Source organism: Chelmon rostratus, chromosome 5 (assembly GCF_017976325.1).
Source record: "Chelmon rostratus isolate fCheRos1 chromosome 5, fCheRos1.pri, whole genome shotgun sequence".
In the NCBI taxonomy this organism is placed as follows: Eukaryota; Metazoa; Chordata; class Actinopteri; order Chaetodontiformes; family Chaetodontidae; genus Chelmon; species Chelmon rostratus.
In genome coordinates this window covers 21,592,584-21,607,401 of record NC_055662.1, presented here as the reverse complement: position 1 = coordinate 21,607,401, position 14,818 = coordinate 21,592,584, and the positions used below count along the sequence as shown (strand labels likewise).

Genomic DNA, 14,818 nt, shown 5'->3' with positions numbered 1-14,818 from the left:
TTTATAGGATTTCTTATAAATCTAGACTTTTAAGTAGGATAAGAAGTTTAGGAGTTAGTCTTTTAAGTCTCACAGCAGAGACATCGACGGAGAGTCAGGAAGGAGGCTTATGTGAGAGTGCAGTTTAAGGCATGGTCAGTGTCACACTAAACATACAGTCATTTTCTGTTTCCTATGTCTGACTTTAAGGAGTCTGTTTTGGAATGAGGAAGTTGGCAAAACCTCAATTTTACTTGTGACATTGAAGCCTGTAGTCAATCTGTAAATGTCTGACATGCTACATGCTGTTGATACATGTACATAACCTTTACCTAGTTTGGGAAATTTGATTGGAGCTGGTAATTGGTACTGTTTATGTGTTACCTAGCTCTGACTTGGACCTTGAGCCACATTGTTCATGTGTCTGCAAATCTCATTTCCTCTCCCAAGTGTAAAAGAATACAACAGCATTCCTTGAAACACTGGTGCATAATGTATTGTGCTCCAGTGTTTAAATCGAGCGGAGCAAAGACTGCATGGTCACATGGTTGAAGAGAGGTGAAAAAACAGCACCTTATCTCATTGTTGCAAAAAGCACTGGAATGTAGCTGGAATCTGATCACAATGGTGGTCCGTGGCCTTGGTTACAGGACGGGGATTTAGGTGGCGTCTCGTGCGGTCTTGGTGACAAAAGGCAAAAGGCAGCCCGTGAATAGGAAGCACTGAGGCAGCATCACTGATGTGTGTGTGTGTGTAGTGGCGGTGAGGGGTGGCGTGGGTAGCAAAGTGTGGGAAAGAAAAATCTGTGAACAGTATGGCTGTTAAGTCTCTAAAGTCACAATATGAAACTTTCTTACAATGAAATACCAGAACTGTAGAATGTGTATACATTCATCACATGCTGTACTCCCTCTGTGTTGTTGGCCTATTAGCCTCCCATTTGTTGGAGGGGTGTACCTTATGCGCATGGCGCAGTGACCTGAACTGTGGCTCCCAAGATGACGCTAGCAGCCACATTGTATGGAAGTCAGTAATTACAACAATGATGAAATGCACCAATAAACAAAGGAATTGCATAACTAAACATGTAGCAGATAAGACCTGTTGAGAAACATGGTTGAGCCATGTCTTATTTGCTGATTGCATGTAGCCATTTAGAGCTTTGTGCATGCCACTGACCTCAGCTTTAGACTACATGCCATTTTCAAGATAAATGGTTCAAGATAAGACAAATAGGTTGTGATGAACTTGACAAATGAGGCAGCAGACGAACACAGGTATACACTTCTGCTTTTATAGTGAAAAGATGCAGATTGTTGTTTTACGTGTCAATGCAACTGCCTTAGCCACCATGTGCGTGCGTGCGTGTGTGTTATACATAATTCCTGGTCAGACAGGTCATTGTTTCTGGCTGCACCTTAAAGCTGTTGAAGGACTAGTGTGTTTTTGTTGCCGTATCAAGCTCAACCAGTTGTGAGAAACAAGTCTTTTTTCTGTCTACATTACAGTCAATAACCCTTCAGGGCAACAGCCACAGGAAATGGCATTTCAGAATCATTTATAGTGGGCATGTTAGTGAATGAATAGTACTGATGATACACTCATGCATGTACACAGGAGTACACAGTCTACAGTATATTTCTAAAAGACTGGAGAAATGTGGAGACTGTTTAGGCTTTGTCATAATTCTGCTCTAATTCTGCTGCCCCTCCCTCACCCACATCAGCTCATCCTGATTTGTGGCTGGGATTTTCATGTTATGTCACATCTCATTCAGCAAGCGCACTATGAAACACAGAGCGTCAGGGACAGTTTTGCACCCCAGGAAGTAGGTGATGAAAAGATATAAAGGCTGTCTATACAGTTTGTATTGGCAAACATTGTTCATTCTTGTTTTGTCTGTTTTGAATCATCTTTTGGGTTTCACAGAGCCACAACAGGCAGTGAGTTTTAATCCTGGTCATACTGTTTATCTGCCGTAGCAGGGATCTTATTGTCCAAGTGTTGCAGGTAAGCAGTTTCGTAAATCTCATCCTTGTCCAGACGTTTCTCTTGGAACTGAAGCCTGAGTTTTGTCTTCTGACATCTCCGTAAACAACAACTTCTATCCTACCACTGTGTCTTTATTTTCAGGGTGGGGCAGTAATATGTAATAATGTTATTGTTTATTGCCTTGACAATGAGAAACTAGTTAGAGTACAAATAGCTGTTGACAGAATGGGGGTGGCCCCATGTTTTAATTGGAATGTGTGAACATAACTGAATGTGACAGGGATAGGCAGTATTACATGTCTCCTGTCACTGAGGACACAATGTTGCATGTTTATGCACATGTTCTGAAATCTATACACAGTTGCTTTCCAAATGGTGCTGTCCCTGCTGTAGGGACCTCTGATGACTCAGTAGCACAAAGTAAGAGGAGAAGTTAAAATTTTCCTGGACGATGGTCACTTGCAAGTGCTTCATGGTTACTGAGATGCGTGTTGGATCAAGTGATGGACAAGGTGCTTGGTCTTCCAGTAATAACAAGTGTTACAGGAGTGACATTCTGGCACACAGACCAAACATGAGCCCTCACTAAGCTTGCTTTTTTTCAACTTGCTTCCTCTCTGTAGCTGTTTTGCAGTCTTATGTCAGAGCAAAACAATTTCCCGTTGGTTTAATGGAAGGCAGCAGTCTGTACTGTGAATGTGAGGTAGAGATGAGGGAAGCCATGCACGTCCGTGCTCTAACACCGTGAGCTCAACAAAGAGCCTAAATCCTTCTGTTATCGCTGCATTGTTTGTGTTTGTAGCCTTTAAAGTATGGTCAGAATAGCCAATGAAAGTGAAGTGTAGCACTCTATTTGCCATGACACTCACACTTCCTCAACAGAATTGTCAGATGTAAATGGAGTTCAGGAATGCAGAGAAGGATGCTAAAAACTGTGTCACACTGGTCCCATTTCCTTTTGGTGATTTCCTCAGGCTGTGGGGTCCTCCTTCTGTCTCTGCACATCAAGGTCAGCTCTGCTGCCTCAGGAGGCAATAAGGTGCATGGCTCTCCTTTCATCTGATTTGCCCAACAGATACTCGAGGTCTTTTTGCTTGAATTAGGGCTGGATCAGTGAGCTGCAAATCTCAGGGGAGTGTCACTGAGTAGCATGGCATTCCCCCAAGGTGTGTCTCTATCTCTCTGGTGTATGTCTGAGGCTGTCAGACTGGTGCCAACCTTTTACTGCCTTCGCACAGCCCCTGCTGACATTGTTGTATGCAAATGTCATGATCATAATTATGACATTAATGCTTTGGAAGGGGAATGGGTCATAAAATCTGAATATTAAATAACTGATTTACAGGCTTCAGTGTCAGCTCTTTAATTAGCTCCTGCAGTTATTTGGAGGTTTTTGTCTTTTATGGCTTAGGCTTTTATGGCTTTTATCGTTCTGATGGATACAAGTGTAACTTTATCATTCAGTTTTGAATTATAACTTGTGTATTAATGTACTGTTTGATCCACTAGGTCAGGAAAATTGGTGCTCTAGTGATTGTTACAGTAGATGCTTCCTTTGTTTTTTGAGTCACCGTGTTCTAGGCCGAAACAATTAATCAAAATACTATTGAATTTGCAATATGACCAAGTGCAATATCCAAATCAGATACCCCAGCATTACAAATCATGTTCTCCAGACATAAGGAAACATGCTTGTTTCTTTTTTGTTTTTTTTAAGGGCAAATGAAATGCAAAAATTACAATTTCCACTGAAATTGTGACTCATTGTAATTGCCATACCACTGTGTTCAGTATTAGTTCCAGGTCTCTGTGGTAGTTGCAGAACTATAACAGGAAGTTGGCCATTGGGATAAGGCTTTTGCTAGTTTTGAGCAGAATAACCCTGCCCTTCTGGTTCCTGTGTGCTGCTCTATAAATCCTTCCTCTTACTACAAACTGTTCAGAGTTCTTCAACTGCCTAAGTATATTTACAATAGTATAATGATACCAGGTTTCACATTTATGTTTTTTGTGAATCTACGTATTATGTTTGCTAATTGGTGTTGCCTCATAATTTGCCTCATAGAACCATGTAGATGCAAACATATTTTTTAAAACTAGAAGTGACATGTGTACTGCTTTGATTTTGAGTGCACAATCAGATCACTTCCGCTAAGGTGATTAATGTCAGCTGTGGCAATACAGCTGTACATCAAGCACACCTCAGTTTGGTCCAGCTGCACTTCACTAAAATGTAAGACCCTGTTTTATGCATTATTTGTATTATGCATTGGGACTGTATTCGGAGAGGAGGTGTGAAATATGGAGGAAGGTGTGGGGGTTGGTAGGGGGGCATGGACTACTTATACCTTGCCTACTCTGGACAACACTGTTCAACACTGCAGTGCTGATAAGACTGAGCTACTACTGAGTCCAACCCAAGGCTTTAATTTCAAATAATGTGAGAAAACTAGGAAGTAAGATTTAGATGTTCACAAAGTATCTTTATTATTATGACAATAAAAACGGCTCATATCAAACAGGCATAACCTAATGTCAAGCATGCTCATATTAATCATGCAGCCTTAATACAATCCTTTCATAAAAATTGCAAAATCAAAAGTCATTAGGCAAATTGTAGGCCCTTAAAGGTAAAAATATTAAATGACAAAAACCTTATTCCAGGGGAAGCCTCTGACAAGAACAATGTTTGCCTCGCTGGCTGTGTAAAACTATCACACAGGTGTATGCAGCAGGGGAGGACCCCTGCCTGGTACCCTATTCGTGTCCATGGAGCCTTGTCTTCCTCCACAGCTCTCCTCATTTGGCTCTATCTGCATGACTTTTCTCTAGCTCATTTAGTACTGAACATGCTTGACGGCCAGCGACACACTGTCAGCTCTGGGCACATTGTGCACACATGACTGTAGATGTAGATGTAGATGTAGATGTAGATGTAGGTATGTTTTTTGGGCTGCCACAGTGCGTAATGATTGTCCCGAAGGCTCTTCGATCATAAGTTCACTGCATGTGAGTATGTGTGTAAGTGTGCTGGCTATGTGCACCCAGGCACCATGTGATATCCTTCTCTATTCACACCTTTGCGTTTCAAGTTATTTTGCCCTCCAGTCCTGCTCTGCTCTTGTTTTGGGGCCTTTGCAGTGCGTAATTATCGTCCCCACTCTCACACAGCTGCAGGTAAATCACGCGAGTGGAGTGTAATGCTTTTAACTTTATCATTCAGAGAGGGCTTGGAGTAGGTGAGAATCATGGTGCAGCTTATGTTCCACTTTCCCATTTTTCCCTTCTCCGTAAAATAAAAAGTTTGGTACGGTAAAGGAAAGTGTCCAATCACCATAAGCAGGACACACAAGCATTCACCTTCATGTTCCTGTGTCCCTGGTCTTTTTATAGGTGTGAGTGAGCAATAATGATATCCTCTGCTCTCATGTTTCATTGAGGGCCGGGCTTAGGCCCTCCACATACACACAGCAGAGGAGAGGAGAGGCAGGTGAAGTGAAGATGATGTCAGTACCGGTTACAAACAGGCTCAGAAGTGAACCACACACTGACAGATTCTGCGTTTTTGTGTTATAAGCTGAGTTAGACCAGAGAATATTTGGTTAAAACATATCAGTGATGCAGTTTTTCCTCATTGTTTTCTTTGACGTGATGTAATGTAGCCCTGGTGCCTTTATGTGGAGTGAGCAGTGAGCCAGAATCATAGCTTAGTAACTGTAACTAAGCACTGACAGGCCTGTCAAGCTTAGCATTTCCCTGCATGTTGATGCAGTGTGCATGAGGCTCTAAGAAGACCGATATTTGATCTCTCAAGAGTTCAGAACGTGGTGTTTTTTGGCAGTCTTTCAAAAAACCAAAACACAAGAATACACATGTGAGGAGTGCATTAGACATACTTTACGAAAACTCTCAGTTTTGGTGATAATGCACAGGACTAAGTGACATGTTTTTGTCTGTGACTATATTATAGATCACATTCAGGTATCATATTGGGCACAATGGGACAGAAGTAGCCCTGATTTGTTCTCTTCAGGGTGGTTTTTACAACAGTAACATATGATATTGAACATTTCCTGCTGTTTGTAGACCTAAAGGATTGTGTGACTGGGGATCTTTGTGCAGGCCCAGACTGACCTCAAGAATGCAGTGATTGTTTGTCTAGGCTAGTCACACTATTGTGACTATAAAACAGCACATCTTATAAAGCTGTCCTGCATAAAACAGTGTACTGTGCTGCTGCAAATTAACATAGCCAAGAGCAACTGGATAGTTTCACTGCTGGTTCTGTATTAAGAATGGGAAAGGCTCAGTAGAATTTACGTAGGTTAGGGGTGTCATCATCATGAAACGGTATTGCACTTGACTTGATAGCAGAGCAAACAGTTGGTGCCAGTCCACATGTCATGGAAGATAGATACAGGAGTAATTGTGGTCAAATATGTGTAAATATGTATTTAATTGACTAGAGTGGAGACTACAGACAGGGAGAGGTGGCAGCTCTGAGGTAGCCAAAATAGTTTTTTTTTTTTTTTTTTTTTTTTTTGGCCCATCACATAATACCCAGTATAAAGACCAATAACAGAGCAGTCACTTAACATTTACAGTGATGCAGACTGGCAGGAAGAGGAATTGTAAGTTACTTAACACCTTGATTGATACCCAGAGATTGGCATTGATGATGGGAATGGCGAGGACACTGACTAAGCAGTAACCATCTTCATTATATGCACTGGCCCTTTGCAACATCCTTAGCCTAGCTCATTGAGTTATGTAATTTTAAATTATTGTTTAGAAACTTTGTCCGAAACCCATTTTCACATCTTACTTCAAATTCAGCATAGCTGCAACAGACTGGAAATGATCATAATATATTACCTTTCTTTCTTCTGCTCATTAAATTGCTGATGGACTTGTAATGTCCTCATAAGTCAGTTATTGCTTTGCTCACTTTGCCGCTTCCCTTTTAGCAAAAACACTCACTCCAGCCAAGAGAGCATATGGTTCCATTAGAGAACCAGTGGGGACTGGCTCTAATTGACCACTTGCAGTGGCCAACAATTAGCCTGTCAAACACTCGACAATCATTCACTTTAAGATTTATGCCAAATTCAACTTTCCTCCAGTCCTGTGAAATATTTTTCCCCAATATTATATTTAAAGGCTTTTTAGCCCATACTGAATTAAATCATTAAAAGAAAAGCGAGATGAAGATGATGAACTGAATGCTCATGGTGCTGCTAATCTTAAGATTTTCAGACAGAGCATGGAAAAAGCTTTTTTTGGCGTAGTGTCTTGATAATTTAGATTTAGATTTTTAGATTTCCACTGTGTGAAATTCACATCCCTGATTGGAACTAAACATTTGCCTCATAATAGATTATACATTGCAGACTGTTAATCAACCCAGGTTAGACCTGGAGTCTGAAACTGTGAAGACGTTCCCACAGGGCGCTCATTGCTCTCTGATGAGCACAGAATGACATAACTATATATTAGCTGCTCTTTGACAATGCATAAAACCATGTCAGCAGAATGGAAAATCAGGATTATTAACCAAGTTGTTCAGCACACCGGAAGTTACAAGAAGCCAAATTCATGTTCTTCGGGGTGCAAGCTGCTAAAGTCCCAATCTGGTCTGTCTCATTAACTGTAGTAGAGTTATACATTCGGCAGAAGAATCAGTAGATTGTTCGAATAACCAAAGCCTTTTCCCCACTGTGTCAGTTTATACACCAAAACACCTGCATCGGCTTATTGTGGGAGGTGAATGTAAAGAGGAGGCCATCTACCTGAGTGCGGACACATCATGTCCGTCTTGTCTAATGCAAAGGGTATACACAGTTCCTCATTTAGGATTGCTATTATCTACAGAGACAGTACATGTCTGACAGTCAGCACTAATGCACCCATGCTGTGGAAAGCTGCCCTGTCTATGTCAACAGGACACTTACATCAGAGAGCCACATAAAAATTACCATATGCATATTGAAAATATTTACTAATTACCTAGAAATAAGAGAACTATGGTCAGTCAACAGAGTAAAACTTCCCATAACAGAAAGCAGCAACGGTTTCCACTCGCACCATAACAAACATTTTGTAGAGACCCAGCTCCCACTAGACAGGTAGCTGATTTAGGTGTCTGTTCACATGTAGCTTCTATTTCCACCCAGATTATGTGACAAATCTATAGCTCCAAAGGTAAGCAAACAAGCCCCACTCCTCATGACAAAGTTGTCCTTGTTGAGTGTTGAGTGTTGCCCCAGACGACCATAACATTACTGTAAGGAAGGAACAACTCTCTAAGGAAGAACAACTCTTTTTGAAACACTTGAAATGCAATTGTATCTGATTATTTAAGGTTTTCTCAGCAGTGACAAAGGGCTCATACTTCTCTGCCGATGACATGCTGTGAAATTAGAGAACTACCTTTAAACATTTATATCAGGGTATCCATTTATTGCCTTTGTGAAAATGTAGTGTCTTTTTTAATGTGTCTACCAGGATTTCTGGAGATGACAGGCGGTTGCTCTTGGTCTGAGTCAACCTTTCCCGGAGTAATCAAATTCAGTTTCCTAGACAAATGCACTTCTGATCCAGATAAATTTAGAGGAGGATTTAGAATCTTATGTAACTCAAGTGAAAATGGGAAAATCCTCAATTTAAGGAGGATAACACTTAAGTGTCATTAACTGTTTTATCTAGTTTGACCAAATTTGTCTTTTATTGGGGACAGCAGAAGTAAACAGTTGTAATGACTGACGTGTTTTACAGACCAGTTGGGCTGTTAGGACACTCCCACATCCCAACAGGAAGAACTTCCTGCTTGTGTTGTGATCCTTGTCATGTCGGAAACATGCCATACAAGCGTTTGTTGCTCACTCTTTTTTTACAGACACATGCAGGCACGCATGCACACACACACACACACACACACACACACACACACACACACAATGGAAAACCACCTCCAAAACATAGCCCACATCCTGTGCTGTGATTTTGTCATGTTGGTGATTCAGGCTGGGAAACTGTTGCCATGTGCTGCATCAAAAAATAAAAAAAGATTGAAGAGCTTCACAAAACCAAGACCGCTTTTTGCCTTTCTTTAGGTTGTAGGTTATATTGGAAGTTCTGGTCGATTATGTGAAACTGGCCAGCTTTCCATTATCTTTGGAAGTGGTTTGTTATTGTAAGCACTGCACTTGGACTTGTAGCTTTTGAATGGGCTTGTTTTCCAAAGCTCTCTTGTGTGCCAGCAGATTCTTGTCTTGGTGAAGATTTTAGCTGAACCAGCTACAAAGTCTGTTTTTGTTTGGATTGGGTATGTCCTATTTTCCTTTGGATGTGGCTCCTTCTAAGTGTGCCACATATAAAGCACATTAATATCTCAGATGTTTAATATTTGGCACAACGCAATGCAATGAGTTTGAAGCCCTATGAAATATCATCAAGCATGTTTGTTTTGTTGATGATTCATATGCTCCATCTTTGTGATTTTTGAAACTTTTAAACCCCTTTTGAATACTAGTTTTTGCAGTTGCGAAGATTATTAATGAGTGAATTTGTACCACTTTTCTCTGGGACTAACACCTTGTTGGAGGTGCTCCCCAATGTTCCAAGTGAACTGTGGTGTGTTGGTGCTTGTAATTTATGATTGAAGGAAGTCTAAATGCTTGTTCTGTGATCACAGGGGTAAGGAGAACCCACATGGTGGAGGGTAGATAAAACACTTGGCATGAATCCTGGCCAACAGAGGAATTAAGGATAGTGAAACAAAATGTAGAAGGGTTTGTGTCAGAATAGCAGGACCCTCCTTTAAAGAATGAAACAATGAAGCTGCACCATCATACTTCACTGTAGCATCATCATTCCCTTTTCACAATAGGATTTAAATTCATATTTACAACATGCAACACACCGACAACATGCATGGGTAATGCTCTTCTTTGAAAGCGTCAGCACCACGATGCCCAGAAATTCCAGGGAGACCCTCGAAGTAGGGAGTAGTAACGGTTTGTGAGAAGGCACACTCGGAGTGAGAGAGTCAAACACATCAGCCAAGAGAATGACTTGAGGAAAACAGCTCACATATGATTGCAGTGCCCTTTAACAGCTTTGCTGCAGTTTGTGAATGAGTTGACTTGTCTTTTTAAGGTCTATAAAGTGGCTTAAATACTGGATGTGTTGGTTCATATTGCAGTTTTCTGTCCTGTATACTTGTTATGTTCTTTCTGTGGTTTTAAACCTACTCACTGATGCCTTCTCCGCAACATTGTATGTGTCTGAATGAATTTGCTCACTAACATATTTTAAATCCTCCTCTCTGCTCTTTGCACAGATATGAGACGAGTTGTACGGCAGAGCAAATTCCGTCACGTCTTTGGCCAGGCGGCGAAGAATGACCAATGCTACGATGATATCCGGGTGTCCAGGGTCACATGGGACAGTGCCCTCTGTACAGTCAACCCCAAGTTTGTTGCCCTAATTGTTGATGCGAGTGGTGGTGGAGCTTTCCTTGTCCTCCCTCTTCATAAGGTACGTTTATGCTGTATCATTCAGTAATGCGCTGTGTTGTGTGTGTTGTATGTGTGGTAAAGCTCTTTGAATGACAAAAGAATGATTGTTCTGTCCAAAACTTTAGGTTTGTGTGGTGAAACAAATCTGTATAAAAAAAGTTTGAAGGTAATATGTTTTGTCCTTATTCTGAGAGAAATTGTGCACTGAAATGGTGTAATGGTGACATTTTAAAGGCATTGTGTGTCTTTTTGAGTGCGGTTATGCATGTGATGCTTTTGTTACAGATGATTTAAGTGGATCAAATTACTTCTGGATATTTTTAGATGGGTGGGGGGATCTTGATATTAGGAGGGGAAGAAAAGCCATGCTCTCGGAGGGATTATATTGGACTGACATGAATGCAAACAGAAAGCAGAAAGGTAGAGAGAGTTGAACTAAAAATCTTTGTTCCTCTTTTTATTTCTTGAGAGTAACGGGCCATTTCCCACGTGTTGTCTACAGTAAATAATCATTTGCATTGAAGATTTTACCTCTTAAAGCAGGACTGCTGACTCTTCATGTCAGTGTACATTGGGATTAATGTTTACCAGCCGGCTGTTTAACACACCCTCATGTGTACAACAGAAACTACTCCAAAGCCCTGGAGCGAACAGTCTCCTGATCCTTGCCTCCATATAAGGAATCGCTCCACTCTAACTGGAGTTACTTTTGGGTTGGGCAAGACAGCATTTGAAGAGTGTTTAGCTATAAACAAGTTAGGTGAATATGGCCCTCTGTTTCGTTTTAACCCTGCTGTCATAATTGGGCTAATTAAGGTGCAATAGAGGTCAGGCTGTATCCAACAGGGGTTTCTGGCATGGACCCCAGAGAGCCCTTGGGTGCCATTATTGTTGATGATGGTGAATTGCTGGCTGCTGGTGTTTCTGTTTGGCAGCTCCAAGCAATGGCCAAGTAGCAGCCAGTGACGCTGTGAGTGACATAAGTACTGCAACACTGTTGACAGACCTAACCTGGGCCTGTAATTAGTGTACACCAGTACACTGCCATGTCATCTGAGAAAGCTCTGGCATTGGCGACCGGATCCTTAGGCCTGTCATCACACAGCTTACACCTCTCAGCACTCCATTCAATACTGGGCTTGTACAGGAGGTGGGCTGCAAGCTCAACCGGTTTCACACTCCTCCTGCCCTCCTCTTTGTGTCTGTATTTGAATGAGCTGCCCTCTCCATGCCATGCCCCAGTACAGTAATGGCATGTCTATTGAACAAAATCTACTTTCACTTCTGCACTAAAAAGTTGTGAGAGACTGAGGTCTGCATGTGCAGAGCAAAACTCTGTCCATTTCCTCGAGTGAGAGATGAGCTCTCTTGATTTTTAGAGCAGGCGTGACACAGACTAATTCTTCACATTTAGTCTTTTCCTCATTACAACAGATCGTGCATTGAGAGACCGGAGCTGAAAGCTGAATGTTATTTCTGTTGTATGTTATATGTTGTATATCTATGTTACACTTTGGACAGTGTGACCAGTATACAATGCCACCAAACCAGTTTTGCAGCTTAGCAGAGAAAACGTCAGCTGATGGGACATAGGAACAACATTCATTTCAGATCTTGAATTGATGGGCATTCCCTTTTTAAATCTGTTTACTTTTTCTTCACCCATTTTTGGCATTTATCGCCATGGTATTCTCAAATGATTTTTTCTCACAAAGCAGGTCCATCTGGAAATCTCAGTATAGCCTCAGCTGGCAAGGCAGGTCTCAAAAGTGGGGCGAGTCTGTTCTTGCAAACCTAATGGCTAGACTGCACTGCAGTGGATCAGTAATAAAGAGTTGTTCTCAGTGCTTGAGATCATTTCAAATAAACTGAATTTAAAAGGTTCATGCTGTTGCCTTAATTAGTCAATTTTTAAACTAATTTGTAAGCGAATCAGTATGTTTTTCCATTTGTTATTGTGCCAACTGTACAAAGGGTTTCTTTATGAGCTTTTGTCATATGCAGTTCTGTGCCTGATTGAAGGAGACTTGCAGTTTGAATCACCTGGGTCTCATTTCATTTTTGTTTCAAGGCCATACATCCCCTCAACACCCCAACCCTCCCACCCCTTCCCGTCCCTAATGTGAGGGTGCATCTGTCCGGCTCACCCATCTGCCTATGCTGTGTTGCTCCCAGTCTCTGTGGGCAGCCAGCTGCTCAGGGCCTTTGTCCTACGCTTACTCCCAGCGCAGCCCTTTGTCATTACCACACTTCGGCTGGTGGGGGAGGCAGAAGTGTGATGATGCTCCTTCCCCCTTCACAATTAAGCCATATGCAACCATGCACCATATTTATTGTAGTCATGCAAAAACAGTAAGAGAATGAAGTATTGAAATTTTGTGCTCCCTCTGCTTAAAAGTCTACCCTTTTGTTATATTTCGATGTATCTGGAAATGGACAGAAAAGTGTCTGTTGGAGTTCAGAGGTTAATGTCGTGGATCTGTGACCTGACCTGAGGTCTGAGCCACATTTTGAGTAGTCAACCAATGGAGCCATGTCTTTGTGTGACACAGTAGGGTGAGGTTATTGCGGCAGGCTGCTGTGACTCAGCACAGCCATGAGTATTGTTACTTCCTCCTGTCAGAACACAGGGATTTATAGAGAGGGCATCAGATGTCCAGCTCAACATGTCATTCCCTTGCCTCATGCTTTCAATCTCACCCTTTCTTTTTCTTAGCAGGATGTCTGCTAATTTATTCCCTGATTTCCATATGAAGGAAGCTGTGGGAGTGAATGCAGCAGCTAGAAAGTGCTCAGTGAAACATTCCTGATAATTCCTCTCTGCTCTGCATAAGAGAAGGGAAGTCTCAGTAAATCACTACAGTTGTTGTGATTTATATCCCTTAACTAGGATTGCCTAATTTGATTTAATCAAGCGTGTCATTGTTAGAAATTTAATGCTGTCTATCCTGTTTTAGCCATCAGCATCTTTTTTTCCATGCAGACTGTGTGTTAGTCACGTTGTCAATTGTTAGCATTTTTGGTTTCCTCTTTTGTCCTATTTTTTTTTAAGATTGACTTAAACTACAGCCATAACACAACATAGTGAAGTACTTAGCATAGAAGGCATGTTCTACGTTAGTGCTTCAAACACTGCCTCTGTACAGAAAGGATGATCAGATGTGGAGTGTGTGTTTGATTTGGATTCAATCCCTCAATGCACCATTCATCCAGTGCTCAACCTTTGCTGTTAGAAATCCCGCAGTGTGTGCACAGTGACACATTATTTCTGTTCTGTCTTACATACACCAGTTTGGCTGCTAACTAAAGCTACGTTTTGTCTTTACACACAAAAATACACTGGGTGTGCATAATATCCATGGTCTTTCCCCATACTTTGGTCAGTTTGTATTCCAAGACCTTTATACTGCTTAGTTGCCTCTGCCTTTGCCGCTTCTGCCGCTCAGTCCTGCTGACTGCAGATTTTACCATATATGGTCATTCACTGCTCCCTGCCTGACAGCCTTCCAAGACCATTTCCTCCCTGCCCTGCCATTGGCTGCTTCATGCAGTGTCAGTACACATGTGAATTCTGGGATAGGCTGAAATATGAAGAGCGGCCAAGATGAGAGAACTGGGTTGAAGTCAGATGTTGTCTCTGTCACATAGTCACTTACTGTATCGAAGCGCCATATTAAAAGAAGTATTAACTTGATAATCAGTATCACTGCCGGATTACAGAATTTTATTTGGAATCTGTTAATATAGAGGTGTGACCCTGATGGCTTTGTTAAATAAACCAGACCTTTCCTTTAGCTGCAAACCTTAGAACAAAGTTATGGTGCTTTTAACAAGAGACGTTGTGTACAATGTCATTTAGTCTTGATGTATTTGAAGTCTGCTGCAAAGAGCAATTAATTCACAAATTAACTACGGTTGCACATGAATGCACCAATCTGGCAGACAAAATCACAAAATATTTTTGGGTGGGCTGCCTTTCATATGTTCCAAGTACTCTGAAAATATCTCTTCATTCATATGTTGCGTGTTTCTCCTCTTAATGATTTGCCTGGTCACAGTTGCTGGACTGTATCACAGCCTGCAATAAGGCAATAGGAAGATGTGGAGACACTGTGGACAAATGGCCATCCTTCACAGGGAATACAGTGTCTACTAGATACAGTCTCAGCAAAGAGATGATGGATGGCCCTTTTGATATTCATCAATAACTTAGATCTTAGATGTCTTAAAGGTACTTGCATGGACCTACTAGAAGCACTAATCCCTTGCCATCAGCAGTCAGCTAGTCATGCCTTTAGACTATGCAAATTATTTTTTTTGTTCAGTGG

At 41.5% G+C, this 14,818-nt stretch overlaps 1 protein-coding gene across 2 annotated transcripts in view; it reads left to right on the top strand.

Annotated features, from left to right (window-relative positions):
- The window catches only part of coro1ca (coronin, actin binding protein, 1Ca), a 31,965-nt gene that overhangs the window by 3,395 nt on the left and 13,752 nt on the right, over positions 1–14,818 (top strand). The window contains exons 1-2 of one of the 2 annotated variants that reach the window (XM_041936551.1): positions 1,942–1,989; positions 10,313–10,509. In XM_041936551.1, coding sequence (XP_041792485.1) covers positions 10,315–10,509 — 195 coding nt within the window. In that variant the 5' untranslated portion in view covers positions 1,942–1,989; positions 10,313–10,314. Of the gene's footprint in view, positions 1–1,941; positions 1,990–10,312; positions 10,510–14,818 lie in introns of those variants that run through there. The other variant, XM_041936550.1, reaches the window with a different exon arrangement.